This window comes from Nicotiana attenuata, unplaced genomic scaffold (assembly GCF_001879085.1).
Source record: "Nicotiana attenuata strain UT unplaced genomic scaffold, NIATTr2, whole genome shotgun sequence".
Classification (NCBI taxonomy): domain Eukaryota; kingdom Viridiplantae; phylum Streptophyta; class Magnoliopsida; order Solanales; family Solanaceae; genus Nicotiana; species Nicotiana attenuata.
In genome coordinates, this window is record NW_017670563.1 from 121,293 (window position 1) to 139,156 (window position 17,864).

The 17,864-nt window shown below is 36.4% G+C and overlaps 2 protein-coding genes across 3 annotated transcripts; both read right to left on the minus strand.

Annotated features, from left to right (window-relative positions):
- Nucleotides 1–699: 699 nt before the first annotated feature.
- On the minus strand, nt 700–9,713 carry LOC109241011 (pleiotropic drug resistance protein 1-like). Of its 2 annotated transcripts, none has more exons than XM_019407717.1 (20): nt 9,211–9,713; nt 8,486–8,606; nt 8,210–8,383; nt 6,494–6,653; nt 6,322–6,398; nt 5,966–6,019; nt 5,477–5,869; nt 5,107–5,388; nt 4,507–4,823; nt 4,251–4,411; nt 4,064–4,167; nt 3,824–3,980; nt 3,581–3,744; nt 3,155–3,487; nt 2,751–3,041; nt 2,576–2,659; nt 2,134–2,495; nt 1,667–1,838; nt 1,328–1,582; nt 700–1,221 (listed from the first exon to the last, which is right to left on the minus strand). In XM_019407717.1, exons 1-20 carry the CDS (start codon nt 9,546–9,548, stop codon nt 964–966), a joined length of 4,257 nt encoding a protein of 1,418 aa, XP_019263262.1. In that variant the 5' UTR covers nt 9,549–9,713; the 3' UTR covers nt 700–963. The 2 variants fall into 2 exon arrangements, with proteins under 2 accessions (XP_019263262.1, XP_019263263.1); XM_019407718.1 differs by having other exon boundaries at nt 8,321–8,383; nt 9,211–9,712.
- A 3,328-nt stretch (nt 9,714–13,041) lies between these two features.
- Nucleotides 13,042–16,304, minus strand: LOC109241012 (F-box protein CPR30-like). The gene is made up of 2 exons (XM_019407719.1): nt 15,315–16,304; nt 13,042–13,401 (listed from the first exon to the last, which is right to left on the minus strand). Exon 1 carries the CDS (start codon nt 16,224–16,226, stop codon nt 15,336–15,338), a length of 891 nt encoding a protein of 296 aa, XP_019263264.1. The 5' UTR covers nt 16,227–16,304; the 3' UTR covers nt 13,042–13,401; nt 15,315–15,335.
- Between the last annotated feature and the right edge of the window lie 1,560 nt (nt 16,305–17,864).

Below are 17,864 nucleotides of genomic sequence, written 5' to 3' on the forward strand. Positions count from 1 at the left end.
AAGTTACAACCTATATACAGTAGTTTTACAACCAATCTCTCGCCAGTACTTGAGCTCGAATTTTTTTTTTTATACTGACAGTATTGGGCAGTTTGCGCGCACCTCGACTAATTAATTCTACGGGATACCAGCTACCCACACCTTGCCTTCACTACTGATCAATCTCTTCTTCAACTTTCCTCATAGATCTTCAGCAGGTAACGTCATTTATCCTGTCTGGAAGTTGAATGCCTTAATAGCAAAAGCAAATGTGAAGGCAAAAACAACAGCACATCCAACAGTCACAACTCACAACTGCAACTGTAGAAAAAAATCATGCATGAACCCGAAGTAACGTCTCAAGAATTGTTCCACTGTTTGATCATCAACAAGTTTATTTTGGATATCTCCAAATTGTGATGAATTTATTGTGAAAAAAGGGCAAAGTTGCTCAGGTTTCAGTAAATAAATAAGATATGGCAAGAAGATGGCATGGTAAAAGATTCAAGACAACTCAGTCAGACATCTCTGTAACCAGTGGCGGAGGCAGGATTTTTGCTAAAAGTTAAAAAAAATTGTAGCTACTGAGAATTGAACCAATAACTTTACAAAAGTTTTGAACCCCCTTGAGCACTAAGCTATGCTTTTTTGGATGTGTCAAGGGGATTCAAAACATAATATATAGAGGTAAAAAACAGATTTTGCCTTATACATACAGTGTAATTTTTCACCAATTCCTTATAACAGCCAAAACAAGCTGGAACAAATTAGGCTGTCATAGAGAGATTTGACCGTACAAATGGAACAAAGTTGCCACTATATTTTCATTCAACACATACAACTTATTAGCTCTACACAAAAACTTGGGATTCAAGAATGAAAAAAAGTTACAGAACATATACTTCATGTTTTGGCCTATATATACTAGCTAGTAGTTTAATAATCAGCTCTTCTCCAATCTTGCTCTTCAGTAGGTAAACTCTTCTATCTTTTCTGGAAATTGAATGCCTTAATACCAAAAGCAAATGTGAAGGCAAAAACAACAGCATATGCAACAGTCATAGCTGCCACTACTCCAAGAAAATCATGCTTGAACCCGAAGTAACTTCTCAAGAATTGTTCCACTGTTTGATCATCGCTAAGTTTATTTTGGAGGTCCCCGTATTGTGATACAACCAAACCATACAAAGTCCAGGCAACAGGATTAGCCCAATAGTACCATCTCCACCATATGGGCATACACTGTTTTTTAATGAAGAAAAACAACGGAAGCATTTCATTTTCAAAGCTCTAAATCAAAATTTCCAGCGTTCTTGAGAGCAAAAATGAAGGTTTTTCAAGAACTTACAGGTCGTGGAACGATGAATCCTGAGAAAAGATTCCATATGACATGGAATAAAAAGCCGGCGATTTGACCAACATTTTGATTTGGGGTAACAGCAATGGTCATCATACCATAGAAGGTGTAGTACAATAGGGTGAAATACATGAAGAACAAGTACCAAAAGAACTTGGCCGGTGTCCATTCAAATGCAACCATAGCGTACACAATGACACTATAGGAAACAGCTTGCACAAAGACATAAGGGATTTCAATGAAAACCTACAAGATAGAAAAACTTTTATAGGTAATGTAGACCTCTTTTAACATGAAATTGGTTTATAAGAAGTTGAACTATACGCTAACCTGTCCAAAGGCATAGGGTATGGCAGAATACATCCCAGCAGCTCTTTCCCTGTAAAATACTGTACGCTCAACCGCTACAATAGGCTGCACTGATGATGAATTTAGTACACCAAGGAAGAGAACAGCAGCATACATGGATCCCATAGCGTTAAATAGATCTTGGCTCTTACTCCTGTAACCAGAAAATATGAGTAGACTTTTAGCGTTAAGAACTAAAAGTATTTTCCAGATTATATACTTGTTTTATGGTAAGGGGAGCCTTGGCGTAACTGGTAAAGTTGCTGCCATGTGACCAGGAGGTCACGAGTTCAAGTCGTGGAAACAACCTCTTGCAGAAATGCAGGGTAAGGCTACGTACAATACACCCTTGTGGTCCGGCCCTTCCCGGACCCCGTACACAGCGGGAGCTTAGTGCACTGGGCTGCCCTTTTTTATATACTTGTTTTATGGTATATGTTTGGACTTACACTTTAGTACCAAGATCCCAGAACATTGACCCGAAGACCAGGGCAATGAAGGTTGTGAAAAGAAATCTGACTGCAGTATAAGCAGGATTACGCCAGTATGACCAGTGTTGCTTCCAAAGGCAGGCCATACATTGGGTCCAGAATGGCTGTGAGTATTGACTATCAAAATGCAGGTCTTTGGAACCAGGGCGAGGCATACTTAGTTCGCTTATCAGCGCTTTGTTCCTTCTGTAAAGGTCCGATGTCTTGTATAAATCAGCAAATTCAACCCCTAATATCATTTCCTGAGCCAATGCTGTGACTTCTAACATCCAAGTTGCTGGATTATAGCCATCTTTTATTTTACTTACCCCAGGCATTGACTGAATACAAGAAACTTGGTTTAGTATTTGATTATATAAAGCTCAAAAAGGGGAAGCTCTCGTTCACTTAGAAAACTTACCTCAAAGTATTTGATCAAATGGCAAGAATGGCGACCCAACGGACCAACATATATCTCTTGTCCTCCTCGTTTCATTAGGAATAGCTGCAAAGTGGTGTTTATATTAGAATTCAATGTCAAAACAGAAAGAAAGACATTTATTAGCTTGATCGAGTTCAAAGGGTATTAAATTCACCTCATCAAAGGCTTCAAAAATGTCGATACTAGGTTGATGGATGGTACAAACAACGGTTCTTCCTGTGTCAACAGTGTTCCTAACAGTTCTCATAACAATTGCAGCGGCCCTTGCATCTAGCCCCGAAGTTGGTTCATCCATGAAAATGATAGAGGGGTTTGCCACTAGTTCCACTGCAATGGTCAACCTTTTCCGTTGCTCAGTTGAGAGACCATCGACTCCTGGCAAACCAACTAAGGCTAATCTTAATGGTGTAAGCTCCACAAGTTCCATAACTTCCTCAACAAACATCTGTACAACGATAATAAGAAGGAAATATCGTATGACTGCTACCTTCTTTATTGTATTTAACTGATCTTTGGCCGAGATTCATATTATGGAACAAAATTTTCAGAAGAACCAACCTTTCTTGTCTTTTCGTCAACATCATGAGGTAAACGCAGCCAAGCTGAGTATATTAACGACTCATAAACTGTAACATAAGGAGAATGGATGTCATTCTGCTCACAGTATCCAGATATACGAGCAAAAGTTTCTTGCTTCTTGGGATAGCCAGAAATCTTGATGCTACCCTCAATATATCCTCCTGTTTTTCTTCCCGCTAATACATCCATCAACGTCGTTTTCCCGGCCCCACTAACTCCCATCAAAGCTGTCAAAACACCGGGCCTAAAAGCTCCACTTACACCCTTCAGAAGTACCAGTCTATCTTCAGTGGCGCCCTGATCTTTCATTTCCTGCGCATATCATTGGAAGTTTAGTAACATATTCGTTGAGATCGGGGATTAGCATCACCGGTTGCTGATTAATAATAATTCTTGGCTAGTTACCTGAGGCATGTCAACAGAGTATATAACTTCATCAAAGGCGATGGAATGCGGCTCAAATGGAAGAACCATTCCCTTTTTCTTTTTCTGACCCTCACTACTGGAACCCTCTTTCTCATTGGCATCTTCATTGTCTTCTGGTAGCATAGCTTGTGGCTTACCGTATGCTGTAGATATTCATACTAAATTATTCAATTTTTTTTGCCTTTAGGGAAAAATAAATGGATAAACTCGAGAGATACTCACGGTTGAGATAAGCGAGTGCAATACTGTAGCACATGTTAAATATGATTGTGAATCCAATAAGCGCCCCAATACCTATCCAGTACCACGATGCTTCTGGGAAGTAGCCTCGAGATCTTACAACTGCAGCTCCAAGTGACTCAGTTCCATTTGGTGCAATCTGTTTAAATTAGAGTGAGCTCGAGCATTCGCTCAAGAAGAATTAGTAATTATTTGCAGGTTGCATTAGATAAAGAAACTTACATGTTTCCACTGTTTCCCATCAAATTCATTCACAAAAATTGCATTCAGAGAATACATCATTGGTGAAGACCAGTAACCCCATATCCACCATTTCGTCACATCATCTGAAACATTAGAAGTAGACAATTAACACTCGTCGGTTTAAGCAAGACGAGCTTCTGCGAAACATATAAATGACCAAATATACCTCGTGAAAGGACGAATCCGCCCAATGTAAATAGTATAACCAGAGCAAATGTTCCAAATGTATTAGCAACTCCCATGGTCCTTCCTACTGCCCCAATGAAGCGGAACAATCCTGATGCCATCTGGTTTACTATTATGAGTAGCAAGAAATGTTTGAACAATCTGTAAAAACAGAATCCTGATAATTAATCACGGGAAAAGGGAAATTGCTGAAGGTAACCAGACCATCATTCTGCATCATCTCTTTATTGCCATACCTTCCTGGGTTCGGATCAAATCCAATGACATAGTAGGTGAGGAACACCCAAAGACTAACTTCAATAAATGTTATAGGGATTTTAAGTATCCAAGAGGGAATTGCATAAGCCCATGAAGGGAAAAAGAGAAGGTCCCTTTGCTTGTAGAAGACAGGAAGTTTTAGAATTGTCAAGGCGATCTCAGACATTCCATTAAATAAAATTATGACGACAATGAAAAAGAGGGCGCCGGTGTATATTCCTCCATCATCTATAGTATCACGGGGCATCTCAGTTCGGAAAAATAGAGTCATCGTCGTGAGTGCAATTAATAAAAGCTGAAAACATATCAGACGAAAGGGCATTAGTACTTAGCAAATATGATGTGACAGGGAAAAAAGGACAGCCCGGTGCACTAAGCTCCCACTATGTGCGGGGGTCCAGGGAAGGGCCGGACCATAAGGGTCTATTGTATGCAGCCTTACCCTTCATTTCTGCAAGAGGTTGTTTCCACGCCTCGAACCCGTGACCCCTTGGTCACATGGCAGTAACTTTACCAATTACGCCAAGGCTCTCCTGATGTGACAGACTCGAATTTTTTTTAAAAGACTCATTAATCACCTGTGTGAACCTGAAGACGTAAACAAATGAGTTCCTCTTCATTAACAAGAGTTCTCTTTCAGTGCAGACCTTTAAGAGTTGTTTCTTCCCTATACCGTACTTTTGAGTTGTCAAAGCAGCGGGATGGCTTTTGCTCTTGTCATATGAGGCTGAAAGCTCATCTTCTAATTTCCTTCCAACATGGAATGCGCCATATGCCTCAGAAAATTCTTTTGAAGTGATAAACCTGTCAGGCTCATCCGTCCTCACCCAATATTGTTGTTGATCCTTCTTTGATGTCACCTTCAAGAAATTCAAAGCCATTACAAAATAGAAGTACATCAATGCTTGTCAACTTTAACAGTTGGAACTTATTATAAGACATATTTACTTCTTGCAAGAAGTCGGCCACGCCTTTTCTATCAGGGCATTTGAAACCCATAGACTCAAAGAAGCCAAGGACGTCTTCTCGAGGACCCTGATAGACAATTTGCCCATCTGATAACAGAATTATATCATCAAACAAGTCGTAGGTCTCGGGTGCTGGCTGCAGGAGAGATACCAAAGTAGTTCCATTCAAGATTTGCACAGAATGTCTTAGAGAATTCACAATGGAATAAGTCGTGGAACTATCCAATCCAGTTGAGATTTCATCCATGAAAAGTGCCTTTGACGGTCCAACAAACATTTCACCTGTCGTCACACGCTTCTTTTGTCCTCCTGAGATACCCCTTATCATTTCATCTCCTACCATACTATCTGCACAAATATCCAACCCCAATAGCTGGTGACAAAATACACAAAACACTTAGTTATCAAATTTCCTCTGGCTTTTCATTCTCGAAAATTTGTAGAATTTTTTTGACATATGTAATGTTACCTTAAGAACATAATCTGTAACAAAATTGGCTTCTTGTCCCTCTGTCGCTGCTGCCTACATTATCACCATACAATGAAGATCATAAAACAATTCCCTTGAGCAAAGCAAATTTTCTTACTTGGTTCAATTTACTTGTTGTTATTGGGAAATAGCTTATATATTAACATGTAAACATGAAGGGGAGCCTTGGCGTAACTAGTAAAGTTGATGCCATATGACCAGAAGATCACGGGTTCGAGTCGTGGAAACAACCTCTTGCAGAAATGCAGCCCTTCCCCGGACCCCGCGCATAGCGAGAGCTTAGTGCACTGGGATGCCCTTATTAACATGTAAACATGGTTCAATACTACACTTACCTTCATGAAGATATCAATATCAGGATCTGGGTTGATATTAGCTGCTTTCTCTCTTCTTGCCAGTTCAGCCAACATCTCTACAAAAAAATTTCAAGAACCAATAAATCTATGTTAGTTATTTTCAACATAAAATGATTTTTTTATTGAAGAAAAAATCTGAACAAATGCTAACCATAACGAGAGCCAACTCCCTGGCATCTGGCAGAGAATTCTAAAGTTTCTCTCACAGTCATTTCTCCAATGTGCAAATCAAACTGACTAATATAAGCAGCAGTTCTTTGTGGCACAAATTCATCCATTTCATGTCCATTGTAGGTTACCTTCCCAGTAACCTGATTTCCACACAAAATAAAAATAAAAATAAAAATAAAAAGAACAGAAAACTTTAGCTGCTTCTAACTTTTAGAACCATTTCATTATTTAATTTACATATGTTTGTTTTGGAGTTTCAGTTCTATATATTGACGGTTAAAGAATTACTTAAACAATTATGTTATTTATAAGGTAGTTACACATAAATCTCTTTAATAAGCATTAGTTAAGAACTTGATAAAACTGGTAACTAACCTAATACTATCACAAATTGAACTACATAGGTAGTGTAACAAATTATTACAACAAAAACATACCCATTGTAATACCGTATTATGGGTCTGGGGAGGGTAAAGTATATGCAGATCTTATTTCTACCTTGTGGAGGTAGAGAGACTGTTTTCAAAAGACCCTCGGCTCAAGAAAAATATTTTTAGCAGGTTTTAACAGGAGAACAATAATGAAGAGATCATGTTGAAAATACTAAAGACAAGAATATTAATAAAAAAATAATAATAAAGCAGTAGCATAACCAAAGCAAGGGGAACAACTAGGGGTGTTCATAAAAACCCGGAAAACCGAACCAAACCGACCAAAAAACCCGGAAAACCGAACCAAACCGACCAAAAAACCTGATACTTTTTAGGTTTGGTTTGGTTTTGGTTTTGAATTTTAAAAACCGATCAAATTTGATTTGGTTTTGGTTTTAATAAAAAAATAACCGAAAAAACGGAACCAAACCGACTATAGAAATAGCTATTAAATTCACTCGAACCCCCTTTGTCGAAAAATTACACTGTATATGTAAGGCAAAATCTGTTTTTTAACTCTATATATTATGCTTTGAATCCCTTTGACATAGCCCAAAAGCATAGCTTAGTGGTCATGGGGGTTCAAAACCTTTGTAAGGTCATCGGTTCTATCCCCACTAGCTACAACTTTTGTAACTTTTTCCTTTTTTGAACCCCCTTGGCGGAGAGAGAGAGAGTTTCTAAAGTTTTATGGTACATATTAGTCTTTGTATTTTTAGTCTAGTTCTTTGCTATTATAATATTCTAATTCTTTGCCTTTACATTCTAGTTTGATTGGTAGTATTCTTTTGCTAAGTACAAGAATTTATTTCATGTTAAAAATAATTAATATTTAATTGAGTACTGAAATTATTCATCAATATTTGATTCAGTTGTCATCAATATATCTTGGTAAATGATAGATTTCTCAAAGAGCAATTGTTTTGATAGTGCTACGTTGAAAATGTAGTTGCCAGAATATTTGTTTGGTAGTGTATAGTATCTCATATTTAAGAATAAAACCGATAAAAAGTTGGAAAAATCGAAAAACCGACAAAATCTGAATCGATAAAAAACCGACTTAATTGGTTTGGTTTGGTTCCAGTATTTGAAGAATCGACTTACTTGGTTTGGTTTCTTTTTAGGAAAAAACCGATCCAAACCGAACCATGAACACCCTAGTAACAACAGATAATACCGGAAATCAAAGAATAAGTAACAAATCTTTACATTGTCACTATATATATAACTTAAATCTATTTGATATGTACAAATAATGATCTTACCTTAAGGGAAGGGTCAAGCTTTCCAGCCAAAGCTAATAAAAGTGTAGTTTTACCAGAACCTGGAGGTCCTAAAAGCAAAGTCAATCTACAAGGCTTAATGATACCACTCACATCATTTAGAATAGTGAGTTGCCTCTTTCGATTTGGTAGGATATGAAGAGAGTTCCACATTGCCTATGGACAAATATTGCAAAATAAATAAATAAAGTTTCAAATACCCTTTTAACTAAAATAGATTCAAAATTGAAAAAATCAAGATATTCTTTGGATTTTTACCTCAATAAAATTAGTGATGAAGTTGGTAAATGTAGGCAAAGCTCTGCTTCCTACATATGCATCTGCTACAATAGTTAGATGCTCATATCTTACTTCTATTGATGGCAAATCAATCCCAACTCTGTAAGAAGGGAAAAAAAAAAGTCAAACCCATAAATTGACAGAAAGAGCAGCCCAGTGCACTAAGCTCCATCTACGCACGAGATCCATGAAAGGGCTGGACCACAAGGGTCTAGTGCGCACAGCCTTACCCTGAATTTCTACGAGAGGTTGTTTTCACAACTTGAACCAGTGACCTCCTGGTCGTATGGCAGCAACTTTACCAATTACGCCAAGGCTCCTCTTCAAGTGCCTAACGTTGATACTATGTTTAAAATGACCTTTAACCTAACTTAACAATAAAAGCTAGCTCGGGAGGATTGTCCAAGATACATAAACAACAACATACAACCAAAAAAAAAAAAACATGTAAAGTTTGAGCATAGTTTGAGTATGATCTTATTATATGTAAACGACAGAAAAGTCTTTTACATATGATATATAGTTCGAGTCAAAATCAATAGGTTTAACTGAACACAACTCGTTCTGACACACGACAACAACAACAACCCACTGGAATCCCACAAGTGGAGTCTGCATAGTGTGTACGCAGACCTTACCCCTACCTATGAAGGTAGAGAGGTTGTTCCCGACACACGAAGATACAAAAAGAACCTTTTACTTACCTGTCAGTTCTTTCCTTGAGTTTCAACAAAAACTTCTCATTATCTTCAGCTGCAACTTCCACAAGCCTTTCAAGTAAATTCTTTCTTTCTTGAAATCCAAGATTATTTATATCAACTTCAGCAGATGCACCTTGTGATCCAAATAAAAGACCTTTTTTCAAACGATCAAATGTTGGGAGTTTTTCAAGAGCTGCCCATTTAAGAGCTTCTTCATCATCTTCATCTCTTGTTGAATGATTAAAAGCAGTACTATTATTTCTCCATTTAGAATTGTTTTTCAACCTTAAACTTCCCCTCATACTACTTGGTCGAAAATTACTTGAATTTGTTGGCTCCATTTTGAACCAATCACTATATCAAAATGCAAGAAACTTTCTTTTAAGGTCTAAAGTCTAAGGGATTATATAGAAGTAAGTACAAAAAAGATGCGGGCTATATATAGAAGTGAAAAGGTCCAAATTTAATTTGCCACTAATATTTGCAATTTGTCTTATATATGCCTCGAGTTCTCACTTTTTATTTTTTGTATCAAATATGCCTCTTCCACTAACAGATTTTCACCATGAAAATATTGGTCAGATTTAATGGTGGAAGCCAAATAGAATTATATTTTGACCTTTTTAAATGTGGAAGCCACATTTTTTAGAAGAATTAACCTAAATAGTCGTTCATGTATTTTTTTTTAATTTCCTCGTGATTTATGTCATCTTAAATTATGCTACTATGTACTTTTCCACGTTTTTTTTTCTCTTTAGTCGTATTTTAGAGAAATGCAACTTAAAATGTTTTGCACAAAATGATACTTGCAAGGAAAGGGAATGGAAAATCAATAATGGCAAATTTATTTTTGTGTTTCGAAAATATGGAAAATCAATAATGGCAAATTTATTTTTGTGTTTCGAAAATAAACTTCCTTAGCAAAGCTTAAACAAAGAGGTTGGGCTGTTTGCGTTATCGATTTGACTTCACTTTACTTATAGGAGTCGGACGGGCAATTAAAGTGTGATGCCCATGACGGAGTACAAGTCAAGCAGTAAAGCAGAACTGGCAGTCTTCTAGGTTGGCAAGCTTCTGAAGAAGAGGTGCACATGTCATATTAGCCGAATCAAGTGAAGAGCTTTACAAGTCATGACACAAGTTCACAAGGTGCGCGTATTTTTTGAGCTCGATGTGGCATAGCCCAATACGTATCATGAGCTTGAGACTTAGCATAAAGCTCATTTAGTAAACAGCGAGAGAGCTGCAAACACCCACCTCCCATCAAAATGAAAAGCAGCAAGTCGAAGTAGCGAGAATCGAATCCACACCTATTTTGCTCTACCTTGAAAGACTAGCACGAATAGCACTAGACAATTTGAGAACCAAACTGCTAATTTCTTTTCCTTCTTTTTGTAATCTATACGACCTAAGTTTGTCTAACATTCATTTTCTCTATTTTTTTTTCTACTTTAGGTAGTCTTATTTGAGTTGCTTCGCCAAATTTCATTGACCTTATTTATCTATCAACCAAAATCCATACATAAAAATAAAAAGCACGCAAAGTATAAGATTTTGCAGATTTGGTATTTGAGAAAACTTTCTATAACTTGACAATTTCCAAAAATGTGGAGCTTCTTTTGTTAGCAGAAGAAATGGGCGTCAAGTCCTATACGAACAAATTTGGATTGTGTACGTATCTAGAGGTGCCAAATTTAACCAATGAAAACATAATTCGTCTAATCTTCTAGATTTGAATGGATTGGGCTCGACATATATTTAAGAGAAATACACTTTTAGCCGCTTCCAAGAATAATAACCGATAAAATATATTTTTTATATATGTGTATATACAAAAGGTATACATATTTTGTTTGATAGTCACTACAAAAGAAAAAACGTTTATTAGCTTGATTTTGCAATTAAACTAATTATTAAAGAAAAATAAACAAATGGAAAATAAATTTTATTGGAAGGGTTGAGTTATGATTAATTGTTTAGCCCAAATTGACTTGTCCATCTTGACTCAAATGAAACATAAACGAGTTAGGCAAAATACATAAGTTACCCCTCGAACTATGACCCAAATCCCTGTTACACACTTTCTAGGAACAAATATTACTTTACACACCCAACCTTTCCAAAGTGTATCTAATACACACTACTTTGCCCACGTGGATAGTGCGTGTTTTTCCAACGAAAGATTCGCGTGAACAAAAGAATTTTGTGTTAGATGTCAATTTTTTTTAGTTTTTTAAAATTTTAAATTGAGTCATCTTTTTCCTTTTTTAAAATTTTGCCATAGCTACTCCTTGAGCTCCACCACCCGATCTCCTTCTTCTCAAATAGACATACAATGATTTCTCATATCTCTTCTCGTTGCAGAGAAGCTTAACTTGAGCTTTACCCATGGCGAAGTCGAATTTTCAGGAAGCGAGAATTTTCCGAATTTTTTTCCAACCATTAAAGCTTAGCTCAAGCTTTTGCATATTCTTTAATTTTATAATGGATGATTTTTTAAATAGTTGACTTGTGGCGATGGCAATTAATGGCGGTCGAACTTTTACAGAAGTGAAATGGAAAATGAGTTGGATCTGGACTCAAAAATTTTGATTCAATTTTAGCGGAAAAGATGGAGTTTTGGGTGTGTTTTCTGATGATTTTTGTTAGTTAATGGTGGCTTTATTATTAAGTAAAAGATGGAGGAAAAGACTATGGTGTTTGATGGTGACAGAGGAGGAAGACGGCCATGGTAGTTTAGATGAGCAAGATGAGAGGTATAATTATAATTTTAATTATTTTATTTTTTAAATGACACGTGTCATTGTTTGATTGGTGCGTGATATTAAACATATTCTGAAAAACTGGTTAAGAAAAAAGTGGTGTGCCTTAGATACACTTTGGAAAGGTTGGGTGTGTAAAGTAATATTCGTTCTCAAAAAGTGTGTAACAGGGATTTGGTTCATAGTTCCGGTGGCAACTTATGTATTTTGCCAACGAGTTATGATCCAACTTATTTGTCGATTTGACCAATTTTAACTAATCCAAATGTAACCTGCTCGTTTGATACTCCTATACATATTCCGGGTCGGTTTAAGAACTTATAAAATGTTTTGGAGATAATTTTCATTCGCTGCTTAAATGTTTTGGATTGAATACCCATATTTCTTCAAATAGATTTCTTTTGATTTTTACTTATTTTCTTATGGGAAGTCCGAAATGATTTTTTCTTTTTGCTGGTTGACTTTTGGATCAAAGGATTTCTTTTCCTATTCAAAAGGGGAAAATATTGTTTCCCCTCACCAAAGATTAAGGGCATAAGTGAAACTTACTCCATTGACAAATTATTCTATACCAAAGGCAGAGATGTTATTTTCAATAGACCCTCGACTATCGTATAAGAAAAAATAATCCTCGCATAGCTAATGTAGTGATTGGCTCGCTATATAAGAAAAAACAATCACCGAATAACTAATGCAACATTCGGCTACGATTTATTAGAAATACTCGCATTAAGTAATGGAAAATCTATATATAATATGCGGAATAGAATGTGAATGAAAATATAAAGGTATTTACAGACAAAAATTACCCTTAAATAAATAATTCCTACATATTATTCCCTGCATTATTATTCACAGTGATCCCTATAATATTATTGAACACATAAAAATTTATGTGTTATAATCGTAGCATAACTAATATTTGGGAGCCAAACCATCCCTAAGAGTTGGCACCCCTATAGAAGCACCATCTAAAGTATGAGAACACATTCTCTTTTTTTTATGATCAAGTAAAGGCCTTTCATTATTTATAAAATAAAAAAATAAAAAAATAAGAAGATGCAAAGTTACAAAAGGAAAAAAAAAGTACTATACTAGTTTGTTAGTCCTTTTACATTGTGACAGGCAAAAATCAGGGAGCTAAGTCAATAAATAGTCAATGCTAATTACAGGGATTAAGTTTGTCCAACAAAAAAGGTTAAGCAAACAAATTGGCAGAAGAAAGAGGAAGAGATTTTTCATCATTCCTTCAAAAGAAATGCCATTTGTGGTGTCAACTGCCAATGTATTACACAGATATTTGCAATAATCATTCTTTTCTAAGCAATAATAGTAATCTAAATCAGTGCCATTCCAATCCTGCTAGAGTGGTAGAACCCATTCCTTCCCATACTTCATTACTCCTTCCATGTTCAGCCACATCCATTTGCATCTGAAAGGAGAAAAGACATTATTTTCTTTTTAGGATGAGAACTTGCACTTGAAATGCAGTAATATGTTCTAGCAGAAGAAAAACTTTCATGAAAGATTATTACGACGACTTGGAATGATTGAAAACGGTACTAGGCTAGGTTTCTCAATGTTATCGAGCATTCTCACTTTTCTTCTAGGCTTTTCAGCAGAACCTTCTCCAAGAACTGCCAAAACATTTCAAGCAGATTGGCTTCCGCTGCTACCTAGAAAACAATAAAAACTTCCAGCACAAACCACAAGAATTCGTCGATGACGTCCAAAGAATGGGAGATGATCATCTGCATTGTATACCACATCTATTGCTCCATGAAGTCCAAGAACATGTAACATGTTGGGATATTTGCTAGTAATATTTTCCATAGAGAAACTCCAGTGCAAGTGTAATTGGAGTAACCAGAAACAAGTTCCACTAAGCATAGGAACACGATTAGATGGTATTTATTTCTGAAGGAAGTCAATACAACAAGCACTAGTAACCAAATACTTAAATGTTTTGTGTCAATTCCTGCCAGCAATCTGGCCCAAAGGAGTCAAACAGCGAGTAACAACAGCAAAAAGGGTCATCAAACGTGGATTTCCATATGTTACTGGAAAGTACTGCATTTATGCTGATGCTAAGGAGGTTAAGATTCTGAACAATGATTGTATTCCAGGTATAATATTTCAGGAAAAGGCGATAAGAAAGGAACATGCCTTTTTTCTGTAGTACATTAAACCCAAGCTTGCAATTTCAAGTAAAGGACCTTGAGAGTTATAAACCCCTTATAGAGCTCAGCACTTCTCCAGGTACAATAGGGTATTGGAAATGTTATTAAATAACCCTGTAGAATATGTTCTACTCTATTTTGGGCTCAAATTGGGTCATGCCACGTAGAGTGAGAAAAGCCTATGAAGGTCGGAGCTTATGAGTTGATGGAACCACAGGTGTTTTGATGGAATCTCAACTCTGAACCACTCTTTAAAAGCTAGACGGAGACTTAATTTATTTAGCTGCAGCAACCTAACCTCTATAAACAGCATTGATCCTCTTTGGACTTTCTTAGCTCCATGAATCTAGTATAGTTTCTTTTGGTGTATCGGAGCTAGCAATCTCTCTTTTGTACCTTTTCAATCTTCTTGATGCCTATCAACGAAGCAGCTTACTTCATTTTTTTTTTTAAAAAACTAAGACTTAACCTTGCCAGACACTAACCTAGCTGTTGTCCTGCCCTGCCTAGAGGAAAATCATGCCTTTTATAACTTCGTTCAAGACAACAAGCATCTATGTCCTCGAGCTTGAACTTTGAAAATCAATATACTACAAGCTAATCACTGTTCAAGTATATACAGAAACAATAAAAAGGAGGAATGCTTACAAGAACTCCAAGCCAGTGTTGTCAAAGGCGAAAAGTTCTAAAAAACGCTCTTGGTCTATTGGCACTTTAAGTGCAAAGGCCAAAGCGCACTTAAAGTGTGGGCTTTAGCAGAAAAGAGCACAATGAAATAAAAAAATAAAAATTTATATGTAATTCAAGAACAAAGTAAGAAATTCATTCATAATGTTTCCCTTAGCCGCTAATAAACTTATTTCTGATTATATTTGTTGTTTAGTGCCGCTTGATTCATGAGAGAATTCATGGGCAATGAGGCGCACCCCCTAGTGCCTTGCCTAACCGTGAAGTGCAACTTAAGCGAGTGAAGCGCCCTCCTTGAGCTTTTCTGAGCTTTAGGGCTTAAGCACCTTAAATGAGCATTTGAAAACATTGCTCCAAGCGACATAAGAAAAATATGATGTATAGATTCCTATATATTCATGACAAAAAAGAAATGCAAAAAGAGAAGACCAACTAACAAAATATACTTGGGGGAAATGGGTAAGGCAAGAACTCTTACAAGTTAACGATTACGCGATTGTCAGTCTTCATGGTTAACAAGTCCCTGATCAGCTGTCAACAAGGGATTAACAAGGCTTTCGACATAGATTGCTGCCTGAAAACAGCTCTTAGGTTTAGTAACCTCTGGTTGTCTGATAACTCTGATTGAATCATCCTTTGGATTGTATATCATGAAAACTGACCGATACAAAAGTAAAATTTCACCATTATATAATTGGCAAAACAGCGGGGAAAATGACAAGGAACAGCGTGGATAACAGTCATACTTCCCAGGATCATTAGGACAGCTAACGGTGAACATCTTTGTCCAAGATGCTTTAACCCCATAATCCTTCATAACCCAGACATCAGAATGACTTCCCTCATAGTTACAAAGCACAGCAAGATCACTTCCCAAAACTCCCAGCATCAAATCAAATTCACCTTTTCCGTAATTGGGTTGCTCCACCTTACCCCATGTCTCACGTGCTAAATCAAAAGAAATGATGTTGCAGCTATTGCCGTCATCGTACTCATAAAAATGAATGATAGTGCAGCCATAGTAGCTATTGTGCTCACGAGCACGTGCAGATTTAGTCCAATAAAGCTTCCCCTTGACAAACTTAGCTGAACAATCTACCAAAGAGCTTCCTTGAAAATCCTCGACCGATCTCCAAGAATCACTCTTCAAACTGTAAACCTTGATCTTGGTCTCAAATGAAGCATAATCATCTCGATGATCATCAAAGATATTGAAAATTACCACTAGTTTATAATCGTCATGTAACTCATCATATCCAAAACCATACCTAAAATATGTAGAGCAAAACCACTTCGATTTAACTCCTGAGTCAGGCAATTTCCTCGACTTCCTAATTGATGGGTTCCATATATATAAACTAACTCCAGAACTAGGCAATTTATTCGTCATCCTCACTGGTTTATCCGAGTTTTCCTTATTGGCCAGGCAAATCAATCCATGGGCAGTATCACACCACCTAGTAAGGGAATTTTTCATGGGATAATCCATTTCAGATGCCTCAGTAATTGGGTGTAAAGTAAGGAACGTAGAGAACAGTCCTTGACATTGCATATGAAGTTCAACATAACCCTATGGTGGCGGTATTCTTTGTCGTTAGAACATGAACGGAGATGGGTTTTTATGAATTCAGAGCTCGAAATTAGAGAAAGCCATGACTTTGAAACAGACCTGAATTGCAACAGTGATTTCACGGGCAGCTTTGAGAGTATTTCCACGCCGATTTCTTGGGGAAGGGAAGGGATTATTGAGCTTGAATCTTCATTTGAAGTGGATGGAAATTGGGCATTTCTTGTGCGTTTTCTCCTCCTCGAAGCTCTAGTTTCCATTGTAGCTGCAGATTTTAGTTCACATTAGGGTTTTAGTCCTCCAGTTTAGCCAGTTATACCACATTTTTATTAATTTATCGTGTACAATTAAAAGTAGACTTTTTTGTATTATTCCAATCATTTCAGTTTTGGCTTGGAGCAATAAAGTTGACTCTGTGTGATTGTGTGATGTATAAGTTACGGATTCTAATCGCTAGAAGCACCCCTAATACTTATAATGCTGTCTATCACATTTTTAAGGGTGCGGTCCTTTCCAATCGCGGGATACCACGTGGATCAAGTTGACCTTTGATTTCGGTTTAATTCATAAAAGATTTAGATTACTTTGTTTTTAAAATGTCAATTGTCAAACAAGTATATTAATATTTCTAGGATTTTCATTTGCTATCTAAATATAGCAAATTTTTATATAACATGAATTTTTTGCAATTCTCACGTTAGGAAATTTAATAGATTAAACGAGCAACTATTAACTTTCAAAATTACATATTTCCAAAAAGATTTTTATGATTCTTTTAAGGAATTTTTACCTCCTATAGCAAAGGTTAACACCTTAATTATTTTAAATAAATACCATTTAAAAAAATTATATTTTATAGATACCTTTTGATGTTTATAGCAAAATATCTAATTTTGGTTACCTCCTACTCCTAAGCCACTAAATACGCTATTCAGTTACAATATTTTCTTTCTCTCTCTACTTTGATACAACTTTCACCTCAAATTTCTCATAAAGAGCTCTCCAATTCCTTCACCCACCATCGCCATTAACTGAAGGATCAATTTATCAACAATTATTAACCAAACTAAACAATCTAATCCAGTTATTTGCAGAGAAAGGATTAAACCCTAAACCCTTCCGTTGCAATTACAATTGCAGAAGAAATCCATACGTCTCCCTGTTCGCATAGCTATGGCGAAGAACAGAAACAAGAATAAGAAAAAGGGAAACTTACACAAATGTCCCAAATAAATCTCAACTTACCAACCTCTAGCCATTTGTCATAGACTTACCAAAACTAGCCAACAAAAATTGAAAAACCAAATAATAGGGTTCTTTCTCTCAAAGAATCACATGCAAAAATTACCTTCCATATTTTTAAGAGTCATTAGCAACATTAGATACAAGACGGAAAGGAAATTTCATGGATGGGGTAGCAAATAAGGTGATGAAATACAAAAATCTATACAATATTCTAAA